At 38.0% G+C, this 17,064-nt stretch overlaps 1 protein-coding gene across 1 annotated transcript in view; it reads right to left on the bottom strand.

Moving 5' to 3' along the window:
* Positions 1-1,260: 1,260 nt before the first annotated feature.
* LRP6 (LDL receptor related protein 6) overlaps positions 1,261-17,064 on the bottom strand; it is a 185,832-nt gene continuing 170,028 nt past the window's right edge. Inside the window, exons 20-23 of the mRNA XM_032644864.1 lie at positions 13,218-13,448; positions 11,446-11,582; positions 10,691-10,788; positions 1,261-6,988 (exon numbers count right to left, since the gene is read on the bottom strand). Coding sequence (XP_032500755.1) covers positions 6,691-6,988; positions 10,691-10,788; positions 11,446-11,582; positions 13,218-13,448 — 764 coding nt within the window. The 3' untranslated portion in view covers positions 1,261-6,690. The remainder of the gene's footprint in view (positions 6,989-10,690; positions 10,789-11,445; positions 11,583-13,217; positions 13,449-17,064) is intronic.

The raw sequence follows: 17,064 nt of genomic DNA, 5'->3' as shown, positions 1-17,064 counted from the left end.
AAGTACCTACAGATCAAAATAATCAAGATGCCAAAGCCGCATATTTTGCAGTGGTGTATTCTGCTACCCTTCAATATCATCATATCATATTGGGCTCTGCACCAGGAAAAGCAAGTTCATTTTTAAAGATAATTTAGAGGAGGAGAAGCGGGTGGCTCAGAGGCCACATCAGGACTCCTTCCAGTTTATAAAAACAAGAGCAGGGCTTCCCTGGTGGTGCAGTGGTTGAGAGTCCGCCTGCCGATGCAGGGGACACGGGTTCGTGCCCCGGTCCGGGAAGATCCCACATGCTGCGAAGCGGCTGGGCCCGTGAGCCATGGCCGCTGAGCCTGTGCATCCGGAGCCTGTGCTCCGCAGCGGGAGAGGCCACAACAGTGAGAGGCCCGCGTACCGCAAAAACAACAACAACAACAACAACAAAAGAGCAATCAGAAGCACAAATTGTGAAACTGAGCAGGACCCTGTGGGGCCCTCCTGAGCACAAAAGCCCTACTGTCTCCTGTTTCTTGTTTGTAGAGAAAGGCTTTAGTCTCCTAAGCCTTCCCAGAGTTCCTACTAATTAGGGAAGAGAGGGAATTCAGAAACAAAGGAAAAGCAGTTAAGCAAGAAAAGCAATGATAATAGTTCAGTGGTAAAACAGAATCCTAGTTCCTTCTCAAGGGATATACCTAACAACCTGATGCATATCTTTGAGCTGTTCTGTAGAAGCTAAGATTCCCAGCCCCCCAACCCAAGTAGAGAATGGTGACTGCATGCTAACCACAAGCATGTAGAACCCAGACTGGCTAGAACCACAAGGTTAATGATAAAGATTCCTGAAACACCACTCTGTTACCTTACCACCAACCAATCAGAAGAAAGTCATGCACCTTGCAGCTCTTACCCCAAATGCTGCCTTTAAAAAAACTCTCTCCTGAAAGCTATCAGGGAGTTTGGGTCTTTTGAGCACGAACTGCCCATTCTTCTTGCTTGGCACCCTGCAAATAAATGCTATACTTTCCTTCACCACAACCCGGTATCAGTACATTGGCTTTGCTGTGCAGTGGGTAAGGAGACCCAACTTTTCCTTATTCTGTTCCCAATCACAGGTATTGTCAGCATTGCACTAAGCAACAGCCGTTCTCAAACCTCTCTTCCAAAGTTGTATTTTATTTGAAATGCAAACAATAAAGGTGGGTTTTGTTGTGTCTGAAACACAACATTCATATATCATAGCAAAGCACAATCAACTGTTTCAATTTCTTGCTGAAGAAATAACACTTGCATTTTCCACTGTTTTATTATAAAAATCAACATTTCATTTGTTACAACTCAACTTATTGTAATAATCAAAAAGGGGATTTATACAAGGTATTTTTATACAGTTTAAAATTAAAGCACTTATTTTACAAAAAGGGGGAAGTGAATAGTGGACAAGGGCTGACCAAATGTTGGTCATTAAAATATAAATACATCCTTGCAAAGCACCATCGTACCAAAGTCCATGAACAAGAAACACCAGCTGACTTTAAGACAATGACGAAGATTAAAGCTTAAGAAAAAATTTAAAAACACAGAGGATAAAACATCTGAAAGCAGCACCAGATCCTTCACTTGCAAATAAGGCTAGTCCAGCTTAAGCATCTCAGTATCCTCTTTACTCTTATTATAATAAAATGTCCTCAACGAAGCCCAGATACTTAATTTCATATAATGTTAGGTTTAATCAGACTTTCTTTGCTTTATTTTCTTTTTAATATTCATATTTAGGCATTGATATTTAGAGAGACATATACATAGAGATCTCTCTATCTATATATATATTTATCTATATCCCTGCCCTTATATTTGATTAAAATTTTTTTTAATAATTAAAAAAACTTTCTTTTAAAAAATGAATGGACAGTTAAGCAAAAGCACATTGTATAATTCTTTGGTGTTAACTACTGGGCAAACCCTAAGTAATGGGAAATCTAAAAGTTAGTTTTTGTTAGGGCTATATTCCACTTCAGAGTACAAGATATCATTTAGTTTATAATTCTGCCTGTAAAGTCATGATGATTTTTTTCAGCAATAACTTAAGAATGGTTTAAGAATGCCTTATGAAAAAAAAACACCAAAAACAAAAAACCTTGACTGAAGAAGGGTAAAGTTTACCTTGACTGAAGAAGGGTGAAGTCAGTAATTTCATTCTAAATCATCTAGATTAACCAAAGAATCTACCTCCCTCTCCGCTCAGGTATAGGCTTAGTTTAACAAAGGGCAGAATCCAATCAAACAAATATCCTGAGTATACGGTTCACAATTAAAAAAATCTTTTAAAATTTTAACAGTAAAATGCTATGCTTTAGGGTCCAAAGTCCTTTAAAAGTTTGAGAATTTCAAAAGCTAAATTTTGAGCCTATTGTGAAATGATGCAATCCCAGAAGTCAGAAACCAACCATATGCTACTAGTACTTTGTAAAATCATCTGTTATTTCTCTTGGTTCATTTTAGGTTTGGGATAAGGAAAGGGGTACCAAATAACATTAAATTTCTTGAGTTTAAGAATTCTGGGCACATGTTTTAAACAGTGCTTGATTATGAACTTCTTTAAGACTCAGTCCATGTCTACACTCAGTGTACAGTCTCATTTACTGATGCTCAAACATTTGTCAGCCATCTGATAATCACATACTCATACCCACACTCCAGACATACTATTCATGTCATTATTCAGAATGAAGTACTGCACTTATTAAAAGTTTGACATACTTGGGGGGCGTGAAAAGGCCAAGATTTTTGTTTCTGAATCTTGTTAGATGTGTAATGGCAATAATCAACATGCTGCTTTTATGGCATGCAAATCAATGAAGTGGCAAGCTTCCCCCTGCAAGAGATAAAGCAATTTTAAAAACTACACTTTTGGGCTTCCCTGGTGGCGCAGGGGTTGAGAGTCCACCTGCCGATGCGGGTTCGTGCCCCAGTCCGGGAGGATCCCACGTGCCGCGGAGCAGCTAGGCCCATGAGCCATGGCCGGTGAGCCTGCGCGTCTGGAGCCTGTGCTCCGCAACTGGAGAGTCCACAACAGTGAGAGGCTCGCGTACCGCAAAAACAAAAAACAAAAACTACACTTTTAAGAATCTAGTCGAGGCACAGGACTTGACAGAGAAACAATAGCAGCAGACCTCTCACAGAGCCAGGTTTGCTTGCTTAAGGCAAGCCTTTCTTTTGTACCAAAAGTAAACAGTCTCTGTACTATGATTACTGCTATCAGGTCACATAAATATACACAGTTCATTAACAGATTAAGTCACTGTTACTAACCCTACATGAAGTATTCTTCATTAATGAGCTTTTACAGCAAAACAAAAAAATTTTCTCTCCAAACTAACTGCTACCTAATAAGGATGGTGGCGATTTTTATACCTTAACAATGTCTTAATATCAAATGAATTGGTTGTATACAAATGATTGACTTTGGAGTATTTTTAAATGATGAAAACATATAATCTTCAATCATCTTAAAATTTTACTGCTCAAAAGCCCCCACCCCCAATTACTGGCCTATATTAGATGAAAATGTACTGTAAAGACTCATTTCTAAATACATATCAACCCTTTAGAATAGTTGTTCTCAAACTTATTGAAGGGTCAGATAAGCTCTTGGTGGCATATCACAAAGTATTTTTATATTAAAATAATGATAATTTTCTGCTAAACATATAATATCTCATGATATGCTAGTTAGAAGAGTTATAGCAAGTGTCAGAGGCATAACAAAATTTCCTGAAAGAAAAATTAATATTGAGAAAATTCTATGCCTTAACTGTTTTTTACATTGTGAATATGCCATTATCTGATATAAGCAACAAAATCCTTTGGGCCACTGTTCAGAAAACCAGGGCTCTGCAGAAGCCAAGTTCAAGATTATAAAAGTTCAGAATTATAAAAGACCACTTCAGTGAAGAATACCTTATACCACAGGGCACAGAAAGCATGCTATGCTGAAGTTCAATTGTCAGATAATTTTAATGACATCAGTAAGTGGGCGTACTTCACGTCATACAATCACAATGAATACTTTTGCATTTAAGGAATATAATGAAAGTTTATTCATTGCCCCCCAGCATGGATAATGAATCTAGCAATACTCCAAATTCAAAACACTTTTTCCCTTTTTCCCCTGATTTGTACTCTCACATATTAATTTTTTATTTTCCAATTAAAGATCTTGTGTTTAATAATCAAGATAGTCTACTTTTAAGCTTAACTGTCCATATAATCTGAGGGTAAGTCTTTCCTGAATTTTGACAATCCTCTCGTTTGAAAGGTACTCCCCAAAATGTTAAGCATCCATCTCAAATACCAAGAAAGAGGATTCTGAGATTAAGCTGAACTGCCTTCAAATAATTTCAAACAAATTGGCACACAAATTAGTATTTTGCAAGAAGAGGCCATTGCCATCGCAGTACAAGCACTTGAACTGAGATATAACAAGGCAATATTCTTCTTAGTTCATTATAGTGCAAGTTTCCACATGGGAAGCCCACCACATAAAGATGCACATTAAAAAATGTAAACATATAGAATTCTCAAATTCTAAGTGATACCCAGTTATTGCTAACCTTTCCATCTTCATTTGAGCATCAAGCGCCCTTGTGTGTCACAGAACGCAACTTCAATGTCCATTTTGTTAGAACTTGAGCACTCTGTTCCATCAACAGGAAGAGTTAACACTCGTCTGACTGAAATGCAAGATACTAATGGATTACCATTTATTTATATGCAAAATCAAGTGCACCTGATTCATATAAGGTATCCCAATAATCTAAGCATTACTCTGAAACTGTGTTTCTCTTTAAAAAGATTACTTAGGTATATTTTTAAATTGCTTAAACAGTTAGTTCACCTCTAGCAAAATTCTGAATCCCTTCTTCCACTGTTTTCTCTTCAGTCCTGAAATCCAGAGAGGCCTCAACAAAACAGAATTAAAAAAAAAAAAATCATTCGATAACAACTGACCAACATCTGTTAAGGTAAATATACATTTAGTTTAAAAACACATTCAACTTTAGCAGAGAAATTCTGGAAACATGTAAAAAGCAGGAAACCAACTTCTGGCAAGGTGGCAGAGCAGTGCTAGAATCATTCCACAGGTCAGCCCTGATAGCTGAAGATGGAGCAGCCCCAGTACCACACAGGTCAGGCAGATTACGTAAGAGCCTTCCAATATTCCCCTCCACCCAAGTTCTGACAGCTGAGAAGTTAATAGTTTGCCTTCTCATGTAATCCATATTGTTAAATTTGTTAAATCGTCTTAATCCATCATGGAGTAAGAGAGAAGACACATAAAAAATATATGAGGTGATTATAAGAATAATTCATGGAGAATTTGAAAACAATCTAACATTCACATTAGGTAACAGAAAGATATTAAACTCATGTCACACGTTAGAAGAGGTATGTATGTAGAGATCATTCAGAGAAAAATTGGCCTAAAGAACACGAAAACGTCACCAACAGTTAATAAAGGGAAAACCCAACGATAACAAAAAAAATTCTCTTTTTAAATAGATTGTCTCTAACCGGAACATATTTAAATGGTTTACTAGGAAAGATACATATAAAAATGATTTTATATTGTGATATTATATGCTGAAAGTACTGCAAGGATATATGATTAATTTACAACAAAAACTTAATGGTTAAATTTGTAACTCTTAAACATTTTCTATATGTGTTGTACAAAGACATTTTAATGAGCATTAAAACAATCTTGGAAGTAAAGAGGAGCAAGAACACGTCTAACCTTTGATCATTATGCGAACACAGCAGTCCAAATGAAGAGCTAAGCTGACTGGGGTATGGAGCTAGTAGAAATATTAAAATGAAACCTTAATTAGAAAATTCCATTTTATCAATCCTCAGATAAAAAACTGTGAATAAATTATGGTATTTTGGCAAAATACCCTACAATACTGCTAGGGGAGGAAGCAAGGTGAAAACACCCAGGGAAAAAAATTAATATATGACAGAGGGGTGAGTTTTAAGGTAGGGACAGAAGACTTGCACAACAAACGGCCCCATAGCATCTTACCAGACAGCTGATCTCTCCCACAACAGCAGCACCCCAAATGGATTTTTATAAATATCTATTTTCCTCGATAAAATTGTTGGATTCCTAGAGAAAACAAAGCCCTTTCTCCAAAGTTAGTATTAATTCTTTTTATTTTTTCCTTTCATTTCTTAAATCTGCTGGCCTTCAAATGTTAGTTAACATGAAGGCCATTTGGCTACTTCCAAGTATCTATAGTTTGCTGCTCTGAGATGGACTTTAATTTTTTTTCTTTTTTTTTTTGGTATCAATAAAGCCCAGACATTCCTGGTCAGTGATGCCTTTATTATTCCTGTTTCCTTTATACTCAGTCACTTCACTGGGTTTAAGGCATGCTTTGTGTATTCAGTTTGCAAAAATAAAACTTTTAGTACAAATTTATTTTTTATACAAATTTTTATGGCACAAGCAGCAAATGTGCTGTTTTAAGAAAATATATAAATATCTTTTCCTTCTGTACAAATATCTCCAGTACGCCCTAACCCATTTATAATTTTTATCTGTACATGGTCTGCCTCACCCTTCTCGAAGAGCTCCCTCCCCCCCTCCAGATCTCAACCGATTTCGTGTTTACACTTTCGTGTGGGAGGCAGTCAGAGGAGGAGGGCCCCTCCTCAGGAGGAGTCTGTACAGGGAGAGGGCGGCGGTGGGTAGAGGTGATGAGAGTAGCTCCTCTCTGTGTATGGAGAAGGTGGGCAGCTTTCATAGTTCTCTTCTGCCGACAAGTACTGGCTTCGGGGTGTGGGAGGCGGAGGCACAGGCTCTGAGTCATAGTTCAAGTCACTAGTGTAGCCCTTGGCTGTGGCCACTGAGGTCATTATTCTCCGGCTGGGAGCGTAGTCACTGTCACAAACATCTGTGCTGCAGGGTGTGGTGGGCGGTGCAAAGTGCCGGTAACTGTGCGGCCTGTAGCTGGCATAGGGAGAAAATCAGGAGAGGCTGAGTCAGGCTTCTGGAGAGGTGGTTTTCTCTATCAGAATACAGAGGTATTAAACGCAAACCTCACCTGCAAGATGATAAGCTACTACAATTTAAAGCTGCACCAACCAAGAGGCAGTTTTCCATGGCAGATTGGAGGAGGAAGATAGCATGTGTTTCATATTTGTAGATAAAATGTGATTAGAGGCAATTAAAAGTGGATAGAATGGGAATGCAGAGGTGAACCCATTCTAGCCTCTGGGTGTGCACTTGTATCTTTAAGTTACCCTGTATCATAGAATAAAAAAGAACTATTCAAAGTTGTATTTAATGGTCATCTTTGGAAAATCAGTTATACATTTTGGATTTAGTCTATAGAGTGGACCTCACCAATTTCTGCCTCTCCATGATCTGTGAGAAGAATGGGTCTTTATTATCTTACATTATTCAAACATGTTAGCATTCTCTCAATACTCCTTAAACGATCTATGATTTACCTGATGAATAATTTAATGATATCTGAAGACTTCACTCTCTCTTTACAACTCAAATACTGTACAAGCCAGGCTGAATTTTGGTAGACAGCCTAAGGAGCTTATCTATCCCATTATTATTACTATCAGCAAAGGGAAATTGCTGTGGTTTGGGGGAAGGAGTGTTGATTCCCTGTATGTAGACAAGCATACTGTCATAAGAGTGGCTCTAACTGAACATCAAAATGATAAATTCTAGGTATCCATACGGGACCAGTGAATTTTCTAACATGTATTTCAGAGTCCTAATTTACTTTTTACACCTTTTAAGCTACCTTTTCAAGTAATCTATAGCTGTTAAATCAAGTTTGTAGCATGGCTAACTAAAGAAAAAGGCGCTGGAAAGAGAGAAATGTACTAGTGAAAATAAGAGCTGACAAACTGCTGGCTTTTCTATCATTTCTACTTCTATCTATGACTTCTTATACCATTCATAGTGTAAGTATAGTAAAGCTGATCTTATTTCATATTTATCTCAATCAAGATTTATTTATATGCTTTCCCATCAGACAAAATGACTGCAAGAGTAGGGCAAGAGCAAGTGTAAAACTGAAGGAACGATTTATAAAATACCTAGCGATACAGAGTGCCAGGTAACACCTCAGGATAAAAGCCATGTGAGGCAAGCCCTCAGTGGTATGAAAAGAAATGGCTGCAAAAGGCCACAAGTTACATGACCTGCCAAGCAGGTTCTCAAGCATTTTTACTACCAGTACTGACATGATGTCACAGTATTTTTTACGTCTTATCTTTCTGTCCAATCAGGTGGCGAGCCTTGGAGAAATTTCTTGGCTCTACATTTAAAAGGCCCAAATTCCATTTTCATGGGAGGAAAAAAAAAAAAAAGAGTAGAGAACGAAAGGAAATAGAATTAACAAAATTCTTTTCAGTTCCACAAACTTTAAGTTAGACAAAAATTTCAACAAATGATCAAAAGTTTCACTCTGAAGAAATAGAAGAAAAGATATGTGCACCCCAATGTTCCTAGCATTATTATTACAGTTGCCAAGATATGGAAGCAACCTAAGTGTCCATCAACACATGAATGGATAAAGAAGATGTGGTAAACACACACACACACACACACACACACACACACACACACACACACACACACACAAAATGGAATACTATTCCGCCATAAAAAAGAAACAATTACGTTTACTTGAACCAAACAGTGTTTTATTCAACTTAAGGAAATTAATTTTTTAAAAGTAAAATTTTAGGTCTTTCCTTTTGTTTTTTCAATTTTCAGGTTTCTGCCTTTCTATTTGGCTTTTTAGAACAAACCTGTGGTAGGGAAAGCAACATTTACAATAAAACATAAAAACAATCAGTTCAGAGCCAAGCCTATCTTATCCATAAACTGCATGAGAATTGTGAATGAGATACTATAAACAATTTCCACTTGCTTTCTACACATCTATAAAGTTATATATCAGGGCAATCTGACTGGAATGCTAGAAAACACCTCATCTCGAAGATAATAGGCACTTGAGGGATGCCAATAAACACTGGGCACTAAGTGAAGAGACAGTATAAGTTTTTGACTTTCTGCTGGCCTCTCGAATAAGACGAAAGATGACACACGAGGACCTAACTTGCTCATCTCTATGCTCTACAGCCTCACTAATCAGCACAAAGGCATAATCCTCCCATTTCTGGCTTACAAATACATTTCAGTTATTTTAGTGAGTCATGATTTATTCCATGCAACTATATGAGAAACTTTTCATTCCAGATTGTAATAACATATGTAAGCAAGAGGTGAACTTAAGCTTCTCTCAACTCTTCTCAAATTCTGTTCCCTTAATACTCCTGCTGTTTTAGAGTTCTCGTAACGCTCCCAACCTTAGTTTTATCCCAATATTCCACTGAAGACTATCAATCAAACCTAACCTCAGCAGTAACCTTTTTGCAATCAAGTCACTTTGGGGGGTAACTTCCTTAGAATACTGCCAAAGCCTGGGGGCTCCACCTTAATACTCTAAAAGACAGCATTTTTGACTCTCTTTAAAAATTGTATAGTGCCCTGAAGACCCAAACAGACATTTTTCCAAAGAGGAAATGCAGATGGCCAACAGGCACATGAAAAGATGCTTGAAACTGCTATCATCAGCAAAATGGAAATCAAAACCACAGTGAGGTATCACTTCACACCTGTCAGAAGGGCTATCATCAGAAAGAACACAAATAACAAATGTTGGCAGGATGTAGAGAAAAGGGAACCCTTGTACACTGTTAGTGGGAATGCAAATTGATGCAGCCACTGCGGAAAACAGTATGGAGGTTTCTCAAAAACTAAAATAGAACTATCATATGACCCAGCAATTCCACTCCTGGGTACGTATCTAAAAAAATGGAAACACTAATTTGAAAAGATATGTGCACCCCAATGTTCCTAGCAGCATTATTACAATTGCCAAGATATGGAAGCAACCTAAGTGTCCATCAACACATGAATGGATAAAGAAGATGTGGTAAACACACACACACACACACACACACACACACACACACACACACACACACACACACAAAATGGAATACTATTCAGCCATAAAAAAGAAAGACATTTTGCCATTTGCAGTAACATGGATGGACTTGGAGGGTATTGAGTTAAGTGAAATAAGTCAGACAGAGAAAGACAGATACTGTACGATATCAATTATATGTGGAATTTAAAAAATACAACAAACTAGTGAATATAACAAAAAAGAAGCAGGCCCACAGATACAGAGAACAAACTAGTGGTTACTACTGGGGAGACAGAAGTGGGGAGGGGCAATTTAGGGGCAGGGGAATAAGAGGTATAATATTTTAGGTATAAAATAAGCTACAAGGATATACTGTACAATACAGGGAATAGCCAATATTTTATAATAACTATAAATGGAGTATAACCCCTAAAAATTGTGAATCACTACACTGTACACCTGTAACTTATATAGTACTGTACATCATCTATACTTCAATTTTAAAAACGTATAATGCCCTGAAAGAAAAGGATTTGTGGTAGGGGCAATATCAGCATTGCCAAGATAAGATGCCTGTTCTCTCTTGGTGACCATCATCTATTCATTCAGGGCTACAGCAAACTCACAACTAGAATACTTGCTTCTAATAAATACTTCGATTTATGCTGGAGGAGGATGTGTATTACCTGTAGGACCTATGAGTGGAAGGACTGTTTGAAGAATAACCAAATTCCATAGTGTAATGTGATCGCTCTGTGGCCGGGGATGGCGGAGGGTTCAAAATCTAAAAGGAAAAATAATCAAATTATTGAAATAAGAATAGTCTATTCCAGATAAGAGACTATTAGCCTTTTTTCAACTTCTTTTCCTTCATCTCTGTTCATATTACTTTCCATTACACTAGTAGCACAATCCTGTTTCAAAGAATTAACCTAAAATAGCACTTCAGGACTGTGGCTCTCCACCCCCCAAGACACAATTTCATTATGGCTGAACAGCACAAGGTGATGAGAAGGAAATCTGTAATCTACAAGTCACTGGTTTAAGTGCAGCACAACTGGGTTCTGAGTTGTTAAAATTATAAATGTTTAGAGAAAAATTACTGACTTAGGAGAAATACCAGGTGTGCTTCTTCTCTTGGGAGGTCATGGAATGAAGGTCCTTAGCCTCTCAGGAGGTACTATTCAATAGTTCTCCTTTTACCCAGTATATGAAATTAATGTCAGTGTTTTCAAATATGCTGGTTGTTACACAGTAAACTTAAAGAAAGATTTCTAAGTGCTCACGTGGTGGTAAATCCTTTGAGCCTTATATACCTAAATTCTATACTAAAAAACTTTTTATATTACCATCACTGAGTACCCACATTTAAATAAGTTAAAAATCTAAGATCCTGTTTATCTTAGCATTCAAAGTGAACAAAGGAAAACAGACTGCTTACTGCAGGGAAGTAAGTGCCTTTGGTGCTTGAAGAACTACTTGACGACGCTCCTGTGACATGAGCTCGGTCGTAAGGGGGTCCACTGCTTCCCCCCATGATACTGAGGGAGCTTATCATTGATTTACCTCGAGACATTCCTAAAATGAAGGAGGATAATACTGAAGTTGAGTAAGATCTATAAAAATGCATGAAATAATTTTATTCAGTACTAGAATTACAGATACCAATAGTCAAATAGTTTGGCTTTAAAACAATTTATGCCCTCTTTTCCCAAAAACAATTGAAAACACTTAATGGAAAAGAGAAACAAATGTTCCCTAGAAGTGGACACTTCCACTGAGAGCTGGCCTAGAACAAGGCCAAGAATAGCTCCCAGCCCTTCCTCTTCCCCAGAATGGAAGCAGAGCTCTTCAAACTGAGAGGTTTTCAACCTCTTAGAGGATCTGAGAAAGAAAGAACTGTGGAGAGTGCAGGCTGCAAAGCAGGGCAGACTAAGTAACAGATCTGCTCAAAAGAAAACTAAACCCATTTTTAAGGGCATAAATTCACTGTATGGAAGATTATTGCTTTATCTACTGGATGCAAATGTTGTTGGAATCACAACTACAATGCTAAAGAAGAAATTCCGTTTTTTCAAAGTGACTTCCCAAATTCCACTAACAAAGTTAGGTATGAAACAAGGAATCATTAACAGTTTTAAAAATCACATGTTTCCTTAGAGTTAACATCCAGAATAAGTTCTTATTTTCACAGGGCTCTTGGCCTGGTATCTCTTTCTCCATATTCATCACAAGAAAGGCTTCCTTTCACTGAGGGTACCAAAATACATTGAAAAGAAAGCTGGGGATTCCCTGGTGGTGCAGTGGTTGAGAATCCGCCTGCCAATGCAGAGGACACGGGTTCGAGGCCTGGTCCGGGAGGATCCCACATGCCGCGGAGCAGGTAGGCCTGTGCGTCACAGCTACTGAGCCTGTGCTCTGGAGTCCGCGAGCCACAACTACTGAAGCCCGCGCGCCTAGAGCCCGTGCTCCACAGCGGGAGAGGCCACCGCAATGAGAAGCCTGCGCACAGGAACGAAGAGTGGCCCCCACTCGCCACAACTAGAGAAAGCTCACTCACAGCAACAAAGACCCAATGAAGCCAAAAATAAATAAATAAATTTATTTAAAAAAAAAGAAAAGAAAAGAAAGCTGTATGTCCCTAGAGCAATATGGTCTCTCTCAAGTATAGAACATCTGGCAACTTGGCTATGTTTGAACAAAACCTACTCCCACTGTCATCACCTAAGTTAGGAGAAAACATAAGATGATATATACCTCCCTGCTATCACTCAGGTATTTCTAAATCTCTGTTTGCTGAAAAGGAATCTTCATCCATTTTTTGGCCTCCTTTAATTCCTGGGCTCAGTAGTACTGAGGTCTCTTGGTAGTGAACCTAAAGAATTGTGGCTTATGACTCTTTTCACCAAATGACCAGCTGATTCATTTTCAGTAGAGCACATCCAGAAACGCAGTAAATGTATTATATACAAATGCTTGTATGTACATATATTTGCTTATATCCTTTGGCAATTTCTACCAAACCATACCTAAGGACTTCTGTGTAAAGAGAAGGTGCTAAAAGTAAAAGAGAACATTTGTTCTTATAATTGTTTAAACCCAAAGCGGTCTACGTTGACATAGACTACAGGCAGTATTCTGTTTCCATAACGGAAACGTGGCAATCTTGCTAGGACCCAAGACTTGATTCTCAATGGATCAGTCTCAGCTCACCTGGAAGGGATCCTGACAAAGAGCTTGGGTGTGGCACATAACCAAGGGGCACAGAAGCTGGTCCATGAACTACATAGTCATTAGTCATGGTTTCCCCATCGCCCTTCATACGTGGACACAACATCCTCTGGCAAATAAAGTATATGGTTCCAGACACAAAAATGGTAACAATTACTCCAATAACTGAACCAACTGTATTGGTGGCCTGTGGTGCTGGCTCCTCAGTTGGATCTAAAATGGGAATGCAGTACAATTATATAATGGAAAAACAACTGTAGGTTCAAAATAGTAATTAAAAAGAGGCTTGCAAGGAGAATGTGAGGCTAATGAAGACAACTCATAAACACTTTTTTATGAATACAACTCATAAACACTTTTCTCTTTTATGAATACATATACATCATGCCCCATGGATATATACATAAATGTCATTGTTAGGAATCAAAACAAATTATCCTTAAGTGAAAACAGACATAGAACAATACATTGGGAAGTATAATTGTAAATCGAAAACAAAAATGTTAATTATAGATTTAAACACCATTAAGAAGCTTAAAACCACATATATAGATAAAATCTATCCTAGTTCATTCTGTATATCATAAAAATCAGTGAGGTTACTTTGGAATTTCAGAGAAAATTTTAGGGTCAGAAGGGATGGACCCGGAAAAGTCATCAAATGTTTTACCTGGAATGGTAAAGAAGCCAAAATCAGCTCTGAGCTTGATTTTAGGTCTGAAAAGTGACATTTAGGCCTGGTGATGAGAAAGCAGAAGCTACAGAAAAACATTAGCCCTCAGGCCCAATACACTGCTGCCTTACGGGGGAGTCTAGTTGCCTGAGGGCAAGGAATATAAGGTCTCTGATACATGAGTACCCGAGGACTCAGAAAGAAAAGCCAGAGCATGAGATGCCCATGGCATCTCTATTCATGGAATCCCTGATCTGAGAAGCAGAGGGCATCAATATTAGAGGTAGAGGGAAACAGCAAAAGGGCTCATCAGATTCACAGCATTACTCTTCTATTCAGAAGGAAAATGCTTCCATTCTGAATAGTCAGACTATATTTCACAATTGCAGATCCTTTGAACACCTTCCTTCTGCTTCATCTTGCCTCGAAAGCACCCATCCACATAGCTAACTCACCCTATGATTAAATCCAAGAAATGAGAGAAAACAACATCACTAAGCTACATAATATGCAGGGGCTGCCAGTCCCATATTATCACCTACGGACTCTGAGGCAGACTCCTTAGTCCTTGTGAGCAACAGCCCATCTTTCTCATTCTTTTTCAGTGCACTGGCATTCCTTTCTAACGCCAACCTTCAAGAAAGAACAGTTTATACTCATCATCTCCAATTCTTAGTCTCTGGGTCACATCTTAACTCACTGAAATTAGACTTCTGTCCTCACTACCACAATGAAACTAGTCTGCAAAGGTCAAAGTTCTCCTATTTGCCATAGTCAATAAACTCTTCTTCTCACTGACATTTCTACACATTCGATATTGCTGACTCCTGTTTTCTTCTCAAAAATGCCTGATCCTTCCAAGATACCGCTCTCTCAGTTTTACCATCTGATTATTTGTTCTGTTTCCTCTTGTTGGCTTCATTCTCTTCTGTCTGCCTCAAGTGCAGGTGCTTCCCCAGAGTTCTGTCTACCACCTGCTATTTTCCTCCGCTGCTTACTCTCCCTAGGAGATTTCATCTACTGCCTCAGCTGTAATTAACACTAATAAACTAAAAAGCCCATCTCTCTCTCTTGAGCTACAGACCCATACAGTTAACTTTCTGAATAGCTACAATAGGATACCCAATGGTCAACTTGAATGCAACATAATCCAAACTGAACTCATAGTCACCATCATTTGTCAATGTTTCCTAGACTCCAGGGGTAAGGTAGATCATAAATAAATGATGGCACCTGTAGCAAATTAAAGGAATTTAAATTAAATTTAAAACAAAAATAAACTAATTAAAAATCTACATCAGCTAAACATGACATCCACAGTCAAGATACAAAATGATACTTGGGTTCTTAGTCTCTGACATATATTCTGGTTTATGACTCCAGTCACTCAATGAGGTAACCTGGGAGTCAACCTAGACTTATCAACTCTAAGTGGTTACCAAACCCTTTTTATTCTATTTCTGGAATAACTCTGAAATCTATCCCCTCCCTCCTTTCCACCACCACTGCTCCCCTTGATTTAGACCTCCACCGTCTTCTGCTGGAACTACAATAGCCTCCAAAGCATTTTAAAATTATAGGCTGCAAGTCATTAGATGGTAAAAACAACTTAGTGGGTTGAAACCAGCATTTTGAAACAGAAAACTTCAGAATGCATTCCACACAATATAGGTAAATACTGTTGTATGACGCTTTCATTTGTGTGTACTCACATCTTTGTATTCCTCTTGATGTGGTCAAAAAATTTTCAAATCTAAAACCAATCTAAAAAATTTCCCTGCCATAATCTTATCACCTCCAATGCATCTGCTTTACAGCTTTCTCAATTATGTAGCCATGCCAGTCCTTCACTTAAGTTTTTCAATGGCTCTCCATTATTCTGGAATACTGTCTAGACTCTTTAGAGGAAAAGCAAAATCCTTCGCGGTCTCACCTTTACATATGCTATCTGCAGCTGACACCCCTCAAGACAGGAGACTGTATTTTGGCAGTCCAATTTACATGTAACTTCTCAAAGGTGCTTGTTTCACTCTGGTTTTGAGCAGGACAGGACAGTCCCTCTGCCTGAAATGCAATCTCTCCACTTATCCACATAAGTAACGCTATTCACTGACCAACACCCACCAACCTTATGCACCATTTTTCTAAGACGTTTTCCCTGAAACCCATCTTCATTCCTAAAGATCTGACTACTCTCTTCTTTGTGCTAATCCTTGTATAGATCTCTATTACAGCACATTTAATATCATTTATCACACTCCTTTATCAAGTACCTACTATGATCCAAGCTGTATGTTTTACATACATTAAATCATTTAATTTTCTCACAACAGCCATGCTAAATATTATCTTCATTTTAAAGATGGAGAAACTGAGGCCTAACAAGAGCAAATAATTGCTGGTAAGCGGTGAGGTTAGAATTCAAACCCATCTCTGCCTGGCTTTAAAATCCCTCTTCTTACTACTACCTCCAACCACAGAGGACTTTGAGAACCCTGGTACAGGTACCATGCATCCTCAGCACACAGTAGGTATTCAGCACATGTTTGCTGAATCAATGAATAGTTTCCAAAAATTTTAGTGAGTCTCCCGTTTGAATTTTGTAAAAATACCAGCTTAAAGTCTTTGTTAAGATTAAAGAGCTTTAAAATGAGTTCTGTCTAAACTCCACAAACAGGGTAGGTAGACCTGGCTTGTGTTGAATTCCACTCAGAAGTGTTTGTCAATTTGGGATATATTTTATGTTAGGACATTAGTCAACAGTTATGAACCCTGAAGAAACACAGGTTATTTAGCCTAAGGTCTCTAGACCTAGGGGTGTAAGGTGGCTCAAGTATCCTCAGGCTGCATTTTAAGGAAGCTCTTAAAGTCACTGGTAGAAAATTACCCAGGAAAAAAATGGGAGATTTTAAACATGGACCAATGTTCAGAAACTCTTAAGTTTAGACCACTGATTGATTTCTACATAACTAAACTGAGAATTTCCTTAGTTTTGGCAAAACAATATTCTTTTCTGATGCTTTACTAAATGTTTCTGTGAAGATTTTTGTACATAAGAAAACTATTTTCTTTAAGAAATTATTAAATATAAAATGTAAGAAATCCCTGGTACAAATAACTAACTTAATAACTTGTTTCTTAATAAGGAAATATTGG

Source organism: Phocoena sinus, chromosome 10, assembly GCF_008692025.1.
Source record: "Phocoena sinus isolate mPhoSin1 chromosome 10, mPhoSin1.pri, whole genome shotgun sequence".
NCBI lineage: Eukaryota > Metazoa > Chordata > Mammalia > Artiodactyla > Phocoenidae > Phocoena > Phocoena sinus.
Note: the sequence above shows the minus strand (reverse complement) of the source record. Positions and strands in the feature narration are given on the sequence as shown.